The sequence below is a fragment of the Eschrichtius robustus genome, chromosome 2 (genome assembly GCF_028021215.1).
Source record: "Eschrichtius robustus isolate mEscRob2 chromosome 2, mEscRob2.pri, whole genome shotgun sequence".
In the NCBI taxonomy this organism is placed as follows: domain Eukaryota; kingdom Metazoa; phylum Chordata; class Mammalia; order Artiodactyla; family Eschrichtiidae; genus Eschrichtius; species Eschrichtius robustus.
This window is the reverse complement of record NC_090825.1, coordinates 179,231,268-179,245,571: the sequence shown is the minus strand read 5'-3', so window position 1 is coordinate 179,245,571 and position 14,304 is coordinate 179,231,268. Positions and strand designations below refer to the sequence as shown.

Sequence of the window (14,304 nt, the reverse complement as noted above, 5' to 3'; positions counted from 1 at the left end):
ACCACTCCCTCCAGCGCCCCAGCGTGGGGGCGAGGCCGGGGGGGGGGGGGTCCCCGCCGTCGTGGTGAATGTACTGACGAGCCGAGGCAGCAGCGCCCACCGCGCCCCCCACGCCCCACTAAGCCCCACGCCCCCATTCCGCGCAATAAACGACAGCATTGGCGCCCAGCCTGCCGCGTCTGATCGCTCTGCCCGGACCCAGCGCGCAGCCCGCCCCTCCCCGAGGCAAGCAGCCCCCACGTGGTGACAGACCCTTTATTCACACTAAAGTACAGGGAGGCAGCACTGGCCGTCAGCTGAAGAAGTACGTGGAGTGCTTCACCTGCTCCAGGTTGAAGGTCCCTGCGGAGCGGAGCAGAGCAGAAGGCTGGGGGCGGGCCCTGGGGAAGGCCCTGCCCCCAGGCCTGTGAAGGGCCGTCCAGCCCTGGGCCTCACCTGCCTTGGGCACAGACAGCAGCGTGTCCATCAGCCTGGAGACCCAGATGCTCTTGGAGGTCCTGAAGGCAAAGGCGGGGTGGGGGTAAGGCCGGGGCGGCCTGGGGAGGGAGCGGCCACTGCGGTGCTGGGCTGGCGGGGGGCCTCACCTGGGGTCGGAGCAGAACCGCTTGATCAGGAACCTCGACAGGTTGTGGAGAATGGGCTGGCTGTGCAGACGGACAAACTGCTCACGGCAGACCTGCGGCGGGGGGGTGGGGAGGTGGGGGGCGTCAGCAGCCAGGAACCAGGCCCAAGGGGCAGGGGGACCGGGCTTCCCAGGTCAGGAGGGGTTGAGGTTGGGGGCGCGAGAGCCGGGGGTGTCCGCCCTAGTGGGGGTGGGCCTGCACCTGGTTCATGACCGCAACGTCAGCGGCGTGGGTCCAGAAGCAGTCGTGCACCGAGACGAAGGTCAGGCCCTTCCTGCGGCAGCAGTGAGGGGCCCCCGTGGAGAGGCCACGCCTTGAGGTCTCCTCCCTCACAGTCCACACCCCCCCCCGCCGCCCAGCACTGGCCCAGCACTCATCTCAAGGCCCTCCCCACCGCTCAGCCGGGGGGGCCCACTGTCCAGTGACGCCCACTCTCCTCTCGCCCCTCACCCCCGCGCACTCCAGCAGCTGTCTGCGCCACACGTGCCCCTCAGCAGGCAAGTGACAAGTTCTCCTCTTAGGAAGAAGCCTCTTTGCCACCCTACCCTCAACTGCCACCCAACTGATTCTCAGCTTCCCGTAGGGGGTGGCTGAGGCTGGGCCCCCTTCCACCACAGGGCTCCATCCCAGGGGTCCCCAAGCCACCCCAGGGGGGCACAGAACACAGAACCCCCACAGCAGTCTGGCTCAGTGCGGCCACACCCCCCCACAGGAGCAGCCGTTTCTAACAAAACCGTGAGAAACTAGACACCTCTGCCTGCCCCGGCAGGTCCACACACATCAAGAGCAGGCCACACAGCAGGCCGGGCCCGGAGACCCTCCGAGGGCCAGCTTCACACTTGGAGCCCCTCCCCCACCCAGTCAGCCGCATCCCAACCCCTCCCTGCCTCGCGGCCTGTCGCCTCCGGGGCACCAGGTCCCCCAGGCCCCCACGGCTTCGGTCCTCGCCTGACCCCATCTCCAGCGGGCGGCACCCACCGCGGGGTCCCCAGCCCTGGTGCACCTGTAGCAGTGCAGGGCCGTGAGCATCATGTGCGAGGAGTCCAGCGAGTGGATGAAGTTGGGCGGGAAGCCGTTCTTCTGCTTCAGCGTGTTGGGCTTCCTGGGGGCGGGGTGCAAGGTGGGGGACTCTGGAGCCTCAGCCCGGCCCGGCCCGACCCCAGTGGCCTCCCGGACCAGGCGCCCCGGCCCCGCCACCCCCCCCCCACCCCCCACCCCGTGCACTCACTGGCTGGTGTCCACGCTGCTGCTGAAGGTGAGGCTCTGGAGCCCGCCTTTGATCTGCAGGGTAGGGGCGGTAGGGGCAGGGGGCGCTGAGTCCTGCCTGGCGCAGCGGGGGCAGGGGCGGGGCAGGGGCAGGGCTGCACATACCATGACCTTGGAGTCACGGTGGTAGGGCTGGATGACGGGGATGCCCAGGGGCGTGACCCACTCCACGGCCGAGCCCGTGTGGGAGATGAGCCGGGCGCTCTCGGTCAGCCAGCGCTGCAGGGATGGACACCGGGCTCAGGGGGGCCGGGTCTGGGGAGCCACGGCCGAGGCGGGGGCAGGGGGAAGATGAGGCCTCACCTGGATGGACCGGGTGCCCGAGAACATCTCCTGCAGGCTGTTGAACACCTGGCGCACGAGGTAGTGAGAAGCCTCCCACACAAAGTCCTGGGGAGAGGGCGAGGGGAGGGCGTGGGCGGGGCCCAGGTTCCCGCCACGACGCCTGATGGCCCTGGGCCAGTGACCTCGCACACTCTGAGGGGGTGGGCTCGCTCCCATGGACCCCGCTGGAGGACCCCACGGTGGGCAGAGACAAGACCCTGTGTCAGGACCGCCTGCTGCCCAGCGGCCACCTGCTACCGGACAGTGGCTGGCAGGATCTGGAGTCTCGGCCCCGCGCACCTGGGGGAAGTCGTGGATCTCCCGGAGGCGCTTCTCGATCTGCAGGCGGCCCCCGTAGCGGGTGACCCCGTACACGACGGTCATCACCGTCTGCTTGACCACCTTGCGGCTGATGAAACCCTCCAGCACCTGGGCCACCCGCACACCCTGTTCGGCGTCCTGCCTGCGGAACACCTCCACCTGGAGGAGCGGGGGTCAGTGGGCAGGGCCCTGCCCACCCCGAAGCCACCCACCCCGAGGCGCCTTCTCTTCCCGTGGACCTCACCATCGCCCCCCGACACGTCCCCCAGGAACCCTGCCTGACTGCCGGGTCACGTGACAGTTGGCGGCCGTGGCAGTGGGGTCCACAGCACCCAGATGTTCGAAAGACAGACCCGGGTGGGTCTGGGGGATAAGAACAAGCGGGGGCGGGGTGGGTGCGCACCTGTGCAGCCACCTCACTGTACACGTCCTGCGGCAGGTCCAAGGGCAACAGGTTGACGGAGGCGGCCCCCACGCTGTCCCGGCCCAGGGCGGCGTAGTGCTGCAGGCCGTTACAGGAGCCATCCTGGGCGACGGGTGGAGGGTGAGGAGCAGGGAGCGAGGGGCGGGGCAAGGCGAGCTCCAGGCTTCCCCAGCTCGGCTCACGGGGTGCTCCCTGGACCTCCCACAATGACAGGCGGGCATCAGCCCCCACAAAGCGGAACCGAGGCACAGAAAGGGCGGGGGGGGGGGGGGGGTGCGTGTCTGCACAAGCTGCTCACCGTGGGAACACCAGCCTGTCAGAGCGGGATGGGCAGGTGCCGGGCACCCGTGCCATCCCTCGGCACCTCAACCCGAGCGAGACACCTTTGGCAGGCGCCCACAAGGGCCGGGCACGCTCCACACCGGAGTCCCCCAGCTCACCTGGTGAACCGGGAAGTGGGAGACATAGGCGGTGGGGTCGGGGGCACGCACCGCCTGGGCGACCTCCATGCAGCAGGCCAAGGCTTGCCAGGGCTCGTCTGCCTCCATCCACCACTTGCGGCCCTGCAGGAAGCAGCGGGCTGGGTGAGGCCAGGCCCGGTGGGGACAGAGCCAGCCTGGGGGCACTTCCTGGGCGGGCCCAGGTGGCGTGGGGACACCGGGAGGCCCTGAATGGCGTGGAGAGAGGACAGGAGTGATAGACCAGGGAGGGGTCAGCCTGGAGGGAGGCCTATTGTGGCATGGGAGGCTGCCGATGGCCCAGGACAGAGGGAAAGACAAGCAGAAGGGTGCCTGGGAAGAAGCAGGGGGTGGGGGGGTGCCTGCATGGGTCTGAGGTGGGCGCCACGGCGGCCAGGAGAGCGGTCAGGGGTCAGGGGTCAGGGCCCAGCCGCTGTCCTCCCCACGCCACCCACCGTCATGGGCCGGTCCGCCGAGTCTAGGATGTCCTCCATCAGCTCGTCCGCATAGTCCCGGCGTGCCTGCAGCGACTCGCGCTTCTTGAGCCCTGTGAGGTTAACCAGGTGTATCTTGAGCCAGTTGAGGCCGTGGGGGCCGAGTGGGCGGCCCTGGGCAAACTCCAGCAGTGCACGGGCCAGGTCACTGCCCAGGTGGTTGAAATGCGGTGAGCAGGGATAGGTCCGGCCGCGGAAGTCCATGTTGTGCGGCAGCCAAAAGACGCGGTGCCGCAGGTGCTGGGCCAGCGACAGGCGGTACAGTGCATCGGCGCGCAGGCTCTGCATCTCCCGTGCCACCTTCAGGCGCCGGGCCAGCTCCCGCCGCATCTCAGCCTTTTCGGCAGGCGAGACCTCAGGCAGCAAGCAGCCCTTGGGAGCCTGACGGCCCTCGGGTGGCCGGGGGGCCTCGGAGGGCGGGGCGGGCACACCCAGGCGAGGGCAGCCCTTGTCAGTGAAGAGCTCCAGCACCAGGTCCAGTATGCGCCCGTTGACCCGCCAGGCACAGTTGCCCAGCTGGGTGAGGGCATCCAGGGCACCGTGCAGCTCGGCAGGCGGGCAGCGCTCCAGCAGGAGCTGGTGCTGCTGGCTGCCCTCCACAGAGCGCATCATCTTGGTGGGGCTCAGCAGGAAGGCACCCGAGTGGGGCGACGTCCAGGGCAGCGGTGGGCACAGCATGGGCACGTCCGTCGACTCAAAGGTCAGTGTGCGCTCTGCCGCCGTCTCCAGCAGCTGCGTGAAGGCCGGGTGAGGCTTCAGGATCCCGATCTGGGGGCGGGGCAGGCGGAGAAGGTTCGGGGGCTGCCCCAAAGGCAGTGGAGGAGGGCCCTGGGGTCCCCTCAGATGCCCCGACCCTGAGACCAGGTCCAGGGCCACAGCAGAATTCTGGCAGGATCCCACCATGGCCCAGGGGCCCTGCACCACCAGGAGCCCGCGGCCTCCTCGCAGGCCCGTCCCCACAGTGGCCCACCTGGCGGAAGCTGCGGAAGGAGTACACGTGGTAGAGCACAGGGATGAGCGTGCCTGGGCTCCGGGGCGCTGCCAGGCTGCTGGGCATCTGCGCGGCCCGCACCAGCACCTCCGCCAGCTGCTTTCCCAGCTGCACCACCACTGACACGGGCCAGGGCTGCTCGTGGGGGGCCTCAGGCGCCCCCAGTGCCTCCCAATGCTGCCGTGGCAGGCATGGTTCCGCCACCTGCAAGTGGGAGGGTGGCTCAGGGGGATGAGGGTCTGGGTGCAGAGCTGGAGACCTCCGCCCACCCCCAGGGAGGGGTGAGCTGACTGCTATCCCAGGGCTAGGTGAGGAAAATGAGGTGGAGTCTGGGGGCAAATCTGGTCGCCTCAGGAAAGGGGAGAGGAGAGAGGGGAGGGGACCTCCGCTCAACGCCTGGGTTTCCCCACCCAGGCTTCCTGGGCCTCACCTGGGTGTCGGAGGCCAGCAGGTGCAGGTACTTGGAGTAGCGCTGCTCCAGTTCCTGCACCTCGTTTCTGAGCTGCTTCCTCTTGAAGACACGCAGACCCAGCTCGTGCGCCAGGAAGAGAAGTGACTCTCCTTGCGCGGGCAGCGCCTGCAGGGTCTGGAGGGCAGCGAGCGCCATGAGCCCCGCGCTCCATGTGGACCCCACAGGCACACCCCCAGCAGCCCCTCCCCCCGGCCCCGTGCACACCTGCAGCAGCAGCCCCACAATCTCCTTCTCGCTGAGCAGGCACAGGTACGGGAAGAGTGAGAGGCGGCCTTCTCGAGCAGCGTGGGCCTCGCTCTCCTTGGTCTCTTGCAGCTCCCGGTACAGCGCCGTCCTCCATCGGGTGCGCAAGCCTGCCAGGGTCTTCCGCTGGGGGGAGGGGGTACACAAGGAGTCATCACCGTGCCCACCCAACCCTGCAGCCCGCGAGGCCCCAGCCCTACGCCTGGCAGTGCCTGGCTCAGTGGGGGTGGGGTGGGGGAGTGCCGTGCAGCCGGCCTCCCCCACGCGACCCTGCCCAGGCAGGGGACGCCCAGCTCGGCCGGAGCGGCCCACCCCCCAGCCCCTTACCGCATGCAGGACCTCCTTGGTCAGCAGTGGAACCTTCTCCACGGACTCCACGGTGACAGTGGTGGCCATCTCCACGCGAAGCTGCTGTCGGAAGAGGCCCTGCAGCTCCTTCAGGGACAAGTGCAGCCTCGGGTAGGACACAGTGGGGTCCTGCTGGTGGCAACAGGCTGGTGGTGAGGTCCCGGTGCCTGACCTCTCGACCTGAGTCCCCCAGGGTTCCATCCACACCCGAGGTCAAGAAGAGCAGCTGCCCACCCTACACGTGCCAGGACCCCCACCCGCCCCCATGGCAGAATCACAGTCATTTTCCCAAGTCTCCTGAAAATCATCCATCCTTAACGCTGGGGGGGAGAGCAGGGCCCAGGATAGTGAGACAACGATGCTGGTGTAACCGCATCTGCTGGCCTTGCCAGGCGGGCAGGACGCCCAGGAAGACAGTGCAAGTCCCCGGATGCTACTGTTTTCTCTTTAAACTTGCAACTGTGTGAACGTGTGACCCTTCCAAAAATAGATAAATTAAAAATAGCAAAACCCAACACACTGAGAATCCAAAATATACATCTACACAAAGACCTGTCCACAGCCACAGCAGCACAGTTCACGATGCTTAAAAACTAGAAACGACCGAAGTGTCCATCAACAGATGATAGATAAACACAATGTGGTCCCTCCACACACGGGAACATCACTCAACCCTGAGAAGGGGTGAAGCCCTGACACTCGCTATAGGCGTGGATGGACCCTGAGAACACGATGCTCAGTGAGAGTAGCCAGACACAGAAGGACACACAGGGTGTGATTCCACTGATGGGAAATGTCCAGAACAGGCAGATCCACAGAGAGTTAGTGGCTAGTGGTTGTCAGGGGCTGGTGCGGGGGGGGGGGAATGGGGACTGACTGCTGATGGGGACGGGCTTCCTTTTGGGATAATGGAATGTTCTGGAATTACATAGAGATCAATGTACTAAAAAAAAAAATACTGAATTACACTTTAAAAGGTGAACTGTAGAATAGGAGAATTATGTCCCAGTAAAAAGAAAAAACCCAGTGCCTCAAGGTGTCATGCTCTACTCCACCCTGGGAGGCGATGCGGCCTCGCCCGCTGCCTGCCGCCTGCGGAGTTAGCTGTCCAGTCTTAGGGAGGGCACACAGGCCCTGCGACACCCCGACGCTCGGCCCACGGCTGCATTGCCACGTGGAAACCGAGGACGGTGCAGCGTGGGCCCCCCACAACAGCCTCCCTCCCGCCAGCATGGGGTTGGGTGGGGCCGACCCCGCCAAGAGAGACGGGGAGGGGCCGAGGCGCCCGGAGACAACACCTCCCCCCGGGCCCCCCGCTCCCGGCAGGTGCCAGGCCACAGGCCCCAGCTCACCTTGGCGTAGATCTCCCGGAGCAGCGGCGAGGTGTTGACCTGGGGCGGGGGCACGGGCGGCCGCGGGGGGGTGAAGGCGGGCTTGGCCTTGCGCACAGCCCGCAGGAGCTCAGCCCGCTCCTCGGCGCTCAGCGGCACAGCCGTGAAGAGCCCCTGCAGCTGTAGCCCGTCCTGCGCCATCTGCTTCAGGCACCTGCAGGGCACACACACCCGGCTCACAGCGCCGGTGCCTGGGGAGCCCCAGGGATCCCAGCCCCCAGCTCAGCCAGGCCACCCCACACCGACCCACCCACCTTCGGATGGTGCCAGCATCCTGGTCCAGGCGCCCCATGCACTGCAGGGCAGCCGCGTAGGACCGCAGGTCCGGGGCGAGGCCGGCATCTTTCAGCATGAAGAACACGTACATCAGCTCTTTGAAGGAGCCCTGGGGGAACCAAGCGGGGTGAGGGCCTGTGGGGGGGCCGGGTGTGGGCGGAAGGGAGGCCCCAGCTCGGCCCACAGTGCTCCCTGCTGCCCACCTGCTCCTCTACCCAGTTTCCCGACGACCGGGCCTCCTTCCTCCACACAGGCCTCCCCGCTACCTTCCCCTGCGGTTTTTCCTCCAGCCCACTGGTGGCTCAGGAGAGATGCCACAGACCCTTCCAGAGAGAGGCATTCCCAGCACCCCGCCATGTGTCCTGCACCCTGTCTGAGAGGTGCTGCCACCCCAGACCACGTGCCAGCAACTGGGTCCTAGGTGCTTGTCTGCACGGCCCGGGGTGCGGGGGGAAGGGGGGGCGATCAGTCCGGTAGTCACCAACCATACCGGCCACTTAGCTTAGTTTAAATTAAATACTCGGTTCAGCAGCAACAGGAGGCTGGAGCAGATGAAGAACACTGGCAACGTCACAGAAAGGTCTACTGGACGCTGCTGGTCTAGATTCAGCCCATCTATCCTACCTCTAAAAACTCACAGTAGGAGTACTTCCCTGGTGGCGCAGTGGTTAAGAATCCTCCTGCCAATGCAGGGGACACGGGTTCGATCCCTGGTCCGGGAAAATCCCACATGCCACGGAGCAACTAAGCCCGTGCGCCACAACTACCGAGCCTGCGCTCTAGATCCCGCGAGCCACAACTAAGACCTGATGCAGCCAAATAAATAAAAAGTGGAAACAACTTTTATTAAAAGAAAGAAAAAAAAAAAAAAACTCAACAGTAATGTCACCACCACCATGAAAACATGCATTCGAACCTTCACAGTGTTAAACACACACACACATGGGGTTGGAGCCCTGGATTACAGCCCTCACTCCTCCCAAGATGGGAAACCCGAGGCGCAGAGGGAAGGGAGGGGTGTGGCCACGGGGAGCACACGGCAGAACGGGACTAAACTCAGGTCTGGGTGGCAGCCAGGCCTGCTCGACATAGGCTGGCTGCCCAGGGTCCCCAAAACTCACATCCACCTGGAACCTCAGAAAAGGGCCTTATTTGGAAACAGGGTCCCTGCAGGTGCAGTTAGGATGAGGTCACACTGGAGGAGGTCGTGTGACCACTGAGGCAGAGATCAGAGGGACGCGGCCACAGCCCAAGGGACATCGCAGACCCAGGAGCTGGCAGAGGCGCGAAGCACCCTCCCCTGGAGCCTCCAGAGGGAGTGGGGCCCTGCCACGCCCTGACCTCGGACGTCTGGCCGCTGGGACTAAAAGGAAACAAACTTCTGCTGCTTTAAGCCTCCCGGTTTGTGTTCATTTGTTCAGCAGCCCCAGGAAGCTCATCTAATCAGAAATATGCTGCCGTAACAGGACCCTTTGTTGGGGGGGACGCCAGAAGCCAGAGACCTGGGAAGGCAGACTAACTCCTGGGAACTGAGTGCCCTCCTGCAAAGACAATGCAGGCAAGAAGCTCCCTGTGACTGTCGCTGTGGAGCCCCTGGAAGCCTCCCAGCGCTATCAGGCGGCTCTGGGCCGCGTTCTGTGCGTGAGTCAGCACAGCGAAGTCCCTGCCGCCAACCTGCCTTAGTGAGTTGCCCCTGTGTCTTCACACAGCTGTTTCCCTTGTTTGCCCGGCACTAACGCTTTCCCTGCTGCTCCTCAAATGAGGCCACAGACCCACGGGAGGGAGGGTGTTGGGGAAGTTTTCACCGCAAGGGCACTTAAGCAACTCTCCTAAGCAGCCACGGGTCAGAGGAGAAATCGCAGGAGAAAACAGAAAACGTGGGAGAGGGAAGCAGCTAAAGCTGTTCCCAGAGGGAAATTCACAGCTGTGAATGTCTGCATTAAAAAGAAGGATCCCACCTAGGAAACTCGAGACAAGAACAAGCTAGATGGAAAGCACTGAGGTCGCAGCCCCAAGAAGGGTCTGCAGCGCCCCTCGCACCAGAGCCGTGGTCAAGTAACCAGAAGGAAATGCTCTGAACCAGAGCACAGCGTCTTCCTGCTCTTTTGGTCATTTTCCCACTTTGCTTTGAAGGCCACGTGTGACTCATAATCGACAAGCCTAAAGAATTATTAAAACACTGAAAGACAAAGGCCTGAGCCCTGGGGCTAAAAGACAAGGGTTCGAATCTAAGTGCCCCCAAGTTGGCTTCCGCCTCTGACCCCGGGGCACTCGCTCCCGGGGCCCAGCCACTCACCTGGCGAGCCCAGCCGAGCATGACCATGTTGTACATGGAGAGTGTGAGCAGCCGCTGCTGCTGGGACTTGCTGTGGTGGGTGACCAGCAGGTGGTGGGCCAGGGGCAGGTTGCCCGTGAGCAGGCAGCACTCAAAGAAGGACAGGAGCCTCTGCCGCTGGCCCTCCAGCCGCGACTCGGGGCCTCTGTCCGCCGGGGCCGCCGCCGCCTCGCCGCTCCACCCCTGCGGGGCCTCCTGCAGCAGCTGCGCCAGCTGCTCCTCCCACGGGCTCCGGGGCGCCCCCTGCTCCCAGTGCTGCAGCTGGCTCGCCAGCTTCCTGCTCAGCAGCCGGGGCTCCGAGCGCAGCTGCTTTTGCCAGGCCACCTTCTCCACGTGCTTCTGCAGCTTCCCCTCCAGCCGCTGCTTGCGCCTCTCCATCAGCCGCTGATCGTCGTCCAGTTTCTGCGCCCAGCGGCTGCTGAGCATGGGGGCGGCCCCCTCGGCCCCTGCCTGGGCCTGCCTGGGTGGCTGGGCGCCGCCAGCCTCCGGGGCTCGAGCCACGGCCACCCTCTTGGCCACCCTCTTCACCGTCACCTCTGCCACGCCCTCAGCCTGCAGCTGCCGCACCCGCGCCTTGAGCACTGTGGGGCAGAGGGCGAGACGTCAGGGGACCCCGCTGCCCAGGAGGCGAGAGACCTCAGCCCTGTGTGTCTGCTGACCACCGCAAACGTCCCTAGACTTACCTCGTCGGCCACGCACGCCCCGCCCACCCAACCAGCACCCATCCACCCGAGCCACTCGAACCCAACGTCCCGAACAGGCTCCCGGTGTTGCCCACAACCTGCCTCTCTGCGTCTTCCCCCACCCCCCCAAGCTCTGTCCTTCCCAGCCCGACCAAAAGTCACAGGTCGTCTGCGACTCTCCCCCTCTACATGCAGCCCGTGAGCGCCTCCTCAGGGCTCTGCCTTCAAAATCCACCCGGGTGCCGGCGCCTCCCTGCACCTCCCACCCCAACTCCATCTGTAATGGCCTCAGGGCCTTTGCACGTGCCATTATCCCCCCACACACAGACAATTCACAGCCCGCCGCTGCCCTGTGCCACTTCACCGACAGTCAGCTCTCAGGACCTGGGGCAGTTCTGTTCTACAGAGTTTCAGGCCACTGAGCTGGTGAACAGGAACCACCACTCCCAGGCAAACACGGGGCTCCGTGAGAGCCCATGGTCACATTTCCACCAACAGGTCCACACATAACCCTGTTTTGTGAGTTCTCATCTGAGATATCTTATTTCCTGTGTACTGCTGATTCACTAACATTGAACTCACAGCCAATACTTCTACAACTCATTCCTCAACAAAGCTTGTCGAACACGCAGATTTTCTACAAAAGGCACGTCACAGCCCCCTTGAGCTGAGGAAACTAGACAGCACCCCAGCACCACGCCTGGGGCCATTTTAAACTGCAGAACCACCAACAAACAGCACAAAATGCAAAAACGTGGCACCAGATACACCCTGAAAAGGACGCCTGTTGACAGGGAGTCGCCCAGCTCCACCTCAGCTGGGAAGGCATGCATTGGCTTTGGGGTTACAAGTTCAGCTGGTAGGAGACTTTGCAAACACAGAATCCACGAACGTGAGGACCAAGGGTATCCATCTCCTGCCTGCGCCTGTCTCACTACAACATCGGCCCCAGAGAGAGCTGGCCCAGAGCAGAAACACAGGTGCGGCCCTGGCCCCAGTGACCGGAGACTCAGCAGACCCTTTCTGCACGTGCGGGAGACTGTCCGGCGGCAAAGCGTGGGGCAGGACACGAGGCAGAAGCCGGATGTGGGCACAGGTTTCCCTCGGAGGCGGCCGCATCTGAGCCGCCTGGGGGGTGACCCGGGACAAGCAAGTGCAAAGCTCCTGATGCCAGAAGCCGAGGAGGTAGGCAAAGGCCCGGAGGTCTATGGCCCTCAGTGGGGGTCTGGAGATTATTCTGTGAGAGAGGAAACAGTTGGACGGTTCAAGGCTGGGGAGTGAGATGAAGTGATTCAGATTTCCAGACCCTGGGCTTAGCTTTAAAATAATGAGATGGGTGAGAAACGAAAGAAGGTTGCTCTTGAAGCGCGTGGGACCTGTGGCTTCACTTCTGTGTGTTTGGGGTTTTCTGAAATTAGGTGTTTTTCAAAGCCTCCCCCACCCCACTCCTGGCTGGGGGACACACACTGGACGAGGGACAGGAGGGGAAGCAGGAGGCACTGGACGTCTGGGAAGGAGAGGACAGTGAGGTGGCGAGAAGGACAGATGCCCCCCACTTGCTACAGAGGCCGCCAGGACCTGGCTGTCCGTCCCAGGTGACAATGACCACAACTAGACCCCATCATGCACCCAAGCCCAGGAAGCTGAGCCAGGACCACTGAGCTTGGTCAAGTCACAGCTCAAAGCCCAGCTCTGCACGTGCAGCGGTGTGTGGCCTTGAGCCAGTCTCTCCAGCCACAGATCTGGGCCTCAACTGTCTCATCTGGAAAGGGGGAGCCCCTGCTGGGACGAGGGAACTACAAGAGCTCGCTGTGTACAGCACTCGCTTCACCGTGGGGGCCCTCGGACCACCAGAGAGCGGGACCCCATGAGTCACCCCACCTTACAGACTGACATCCCTTCTCACCGGGGTCACTGTGGGGAACCAGGGAGGCGGCTCCCAGCAGCGCTGCCGACGGGGGGGACAGTGAGGAAGGGGCTTCAGGCCCCAGACCTCGGGGGTCAGGCTCACCCTCCAGCAGCTCGGCATGGCCCCAGTCCTTCCGGCGGTCCTGCTCACAAGGGCTGGCAGTCGAGCTCCTCTTACGGCCCCAGACGCCACCAAGGGCCCCTGCAGGAGAGACCAGGGAGGCTGAAGGAGGCGGGCATCAGGGGTGGGGGAGGGAGGGCCCTCACAGGGTCAGGAATCGCAGGATCCGGGGCAAAGGAACCCTAAAGGCAGTGGGAACTGTCAGTGGTCACCGGTCTCACACTGGAAAGAAACTAACAGGACAAAAGTGTAGGGGACACCACGGGCAAAGGAAAAAAGAAAACTGGGGCGTGGGGTGGAGGATAAAATGTTCGTCGAACTAAGGCACAGACAATTCAAAGGTTAAAAACCCTAAACCGTAAGTAGTGGGTCATGGGGCTCCAAAAGAAATCAAGGGTCGAAGATCAAAGTGCCCCGCCGACTCCTGTCCGGAGAGTGGGCCAAGGACGAGTGAAAGCTGCGTCGAGTCACTGGGTTCCCCAGAACTCCCAAGGGCAAAGGGCAAAGGTCGGAGGGAGCTGGATCCCGAGGGTCGAGAAGCCAAAGGTCACGGCCGCGGGTAGGGGGGCATGGCAGCGGTCCCGGGACTCCCCTTCATTACCTTCCTCGGCCAGGAGGCCGGGGGCGCCCGCCGGCCACAGGGCCCTCCCGAACCCCGCCGCGCCGCGGCCCCAGCGCACGGCAGACATGCTGCCAGCACGCGGGACCACCGCGCCGCCCGCACCCGCCGGGAGTTGTAGTCCTAAGGCCTACGGCGGCCGCGAAGGGACCACGCGCCTGGAGAGCGCCGACAGAACCACAATTCCCAGGGGGCAGCGGGGCGCCGGAGGCGGGGGGCATGCGCCGGTGGCGCCCTCTGATTGGCTGTTCGCTGTCGAGGCGGGGCGGGACAGAGCCGTTGCTTGGGCAACACTGCGAGAATCTAAGCCATCTTTGGGAGGACCCGGAACCTGGGTTTTGTTGTTGTTGTTGTTGTTTAAGGAATAGTCGCCAAATAATTAGGACAGCGTTCTGCAATTTAGAGATTCCTATCCGCGATCTTCATTGATCCAAAGATAGCTCTGGGGAGGGAACTATTACTATCTCCGGTTTATTGTGGAGGAAGCTGAGGTTCAGAGAGTTCAATCAAGTTCCCCAAAGACACACAGCACAAATGTTAGAGAGACTGGAATGAAGGCCCACATCCGTCTGACTCAAAGTCGCAGAGCCAACGGTCAGCTGGGTCATCGTGTTTCCTGGACATTTCCCTCATTCACTCTTTCTGGCCTCAGTTTACCCACTAGTTCCCAAGGCCAGGGACGGAGTGGGGCAGAGAGCGCAGACTCACCTCTAACTAAGTTGATTTGATGACAAGTGGAATGAAATAATCCCTGGAGCCTGGAGCATCTCAGCCCTGGTCTCCAGGGAGATCCCACTCAGGAGTAAGCAGGGCCAAAACTTTAGAATCAGACCTGGAAGGCATGCCTCACCTTATCATTCAGTTGGGGAAACTGAGGTCAGGGGAGGGAGCGTCTGCTCTGGGATTGGCTGGTATGTGAAGGATGAGAATAGGCACACATGGTGTAACTGTGCTCCAGGCAGCAATCAAAGCGAGTGCAAAGGCCCTGAGAGGCAGGAATAACTGTG

General features: G+C 63.6%; 1 protein-coding gene across 2 annotated transcripts; it reads right to left on the bottom strand.

Moving 5' to 3' along the window:
• Window positions 1-241: 241 nt before the first annotated feature.
• Window positions 242-13,415, bottom strand: POLRMT (RNA polymerase mitochondrial). 2 transcript variants are annotated; one of them, XM_068537458.1, is made up of 21 exons: window positions 13,280-13,415; window positions 12,661-12,759; window positions 9,928-10,547; window positions 7,610-7,740; window positions 7,317-7,509; window positions 5,944-6,096; window positions 5,578-5,742; window positions 5,332-5,487; window positions 4,881-5,105; window positions 3,872-4,678; window positions 3,399-3,521; window positions 2,938-3,060; window positions 2,514-2,693; window positions 2,193-2,279; window positions 1,995-2,108; window positions 1,852-1,904; window positions 1,627-1,725; window positions 825-897; window positions 585-676; window positions 436-497; window positions 242-342 (listed from the first exon to the last, which is right to left on the bottom strand). In XM_068537458.1, exons 1-21 carry the CDS (start codon window positions 13,365-13,367, stop codon window positions 293-295), a joined length of 3,693 nt encoding a protein of 1,230 aa, XP_068393559.1. In that variant the 5' UTR covers window positions 13,368-13,415; the 3' UTR covers window positions 242-292. The 2 variants fall into 2 exon arrangements, with proteins under 2 accessions (XP_068393559.1, XP_068393560.1); XM_068537459.1 differs by having other exon boundaries at window positions 5,944-6,093.
• Window positions 13,416-14,304: the final 889 nt, after the last annotated feature.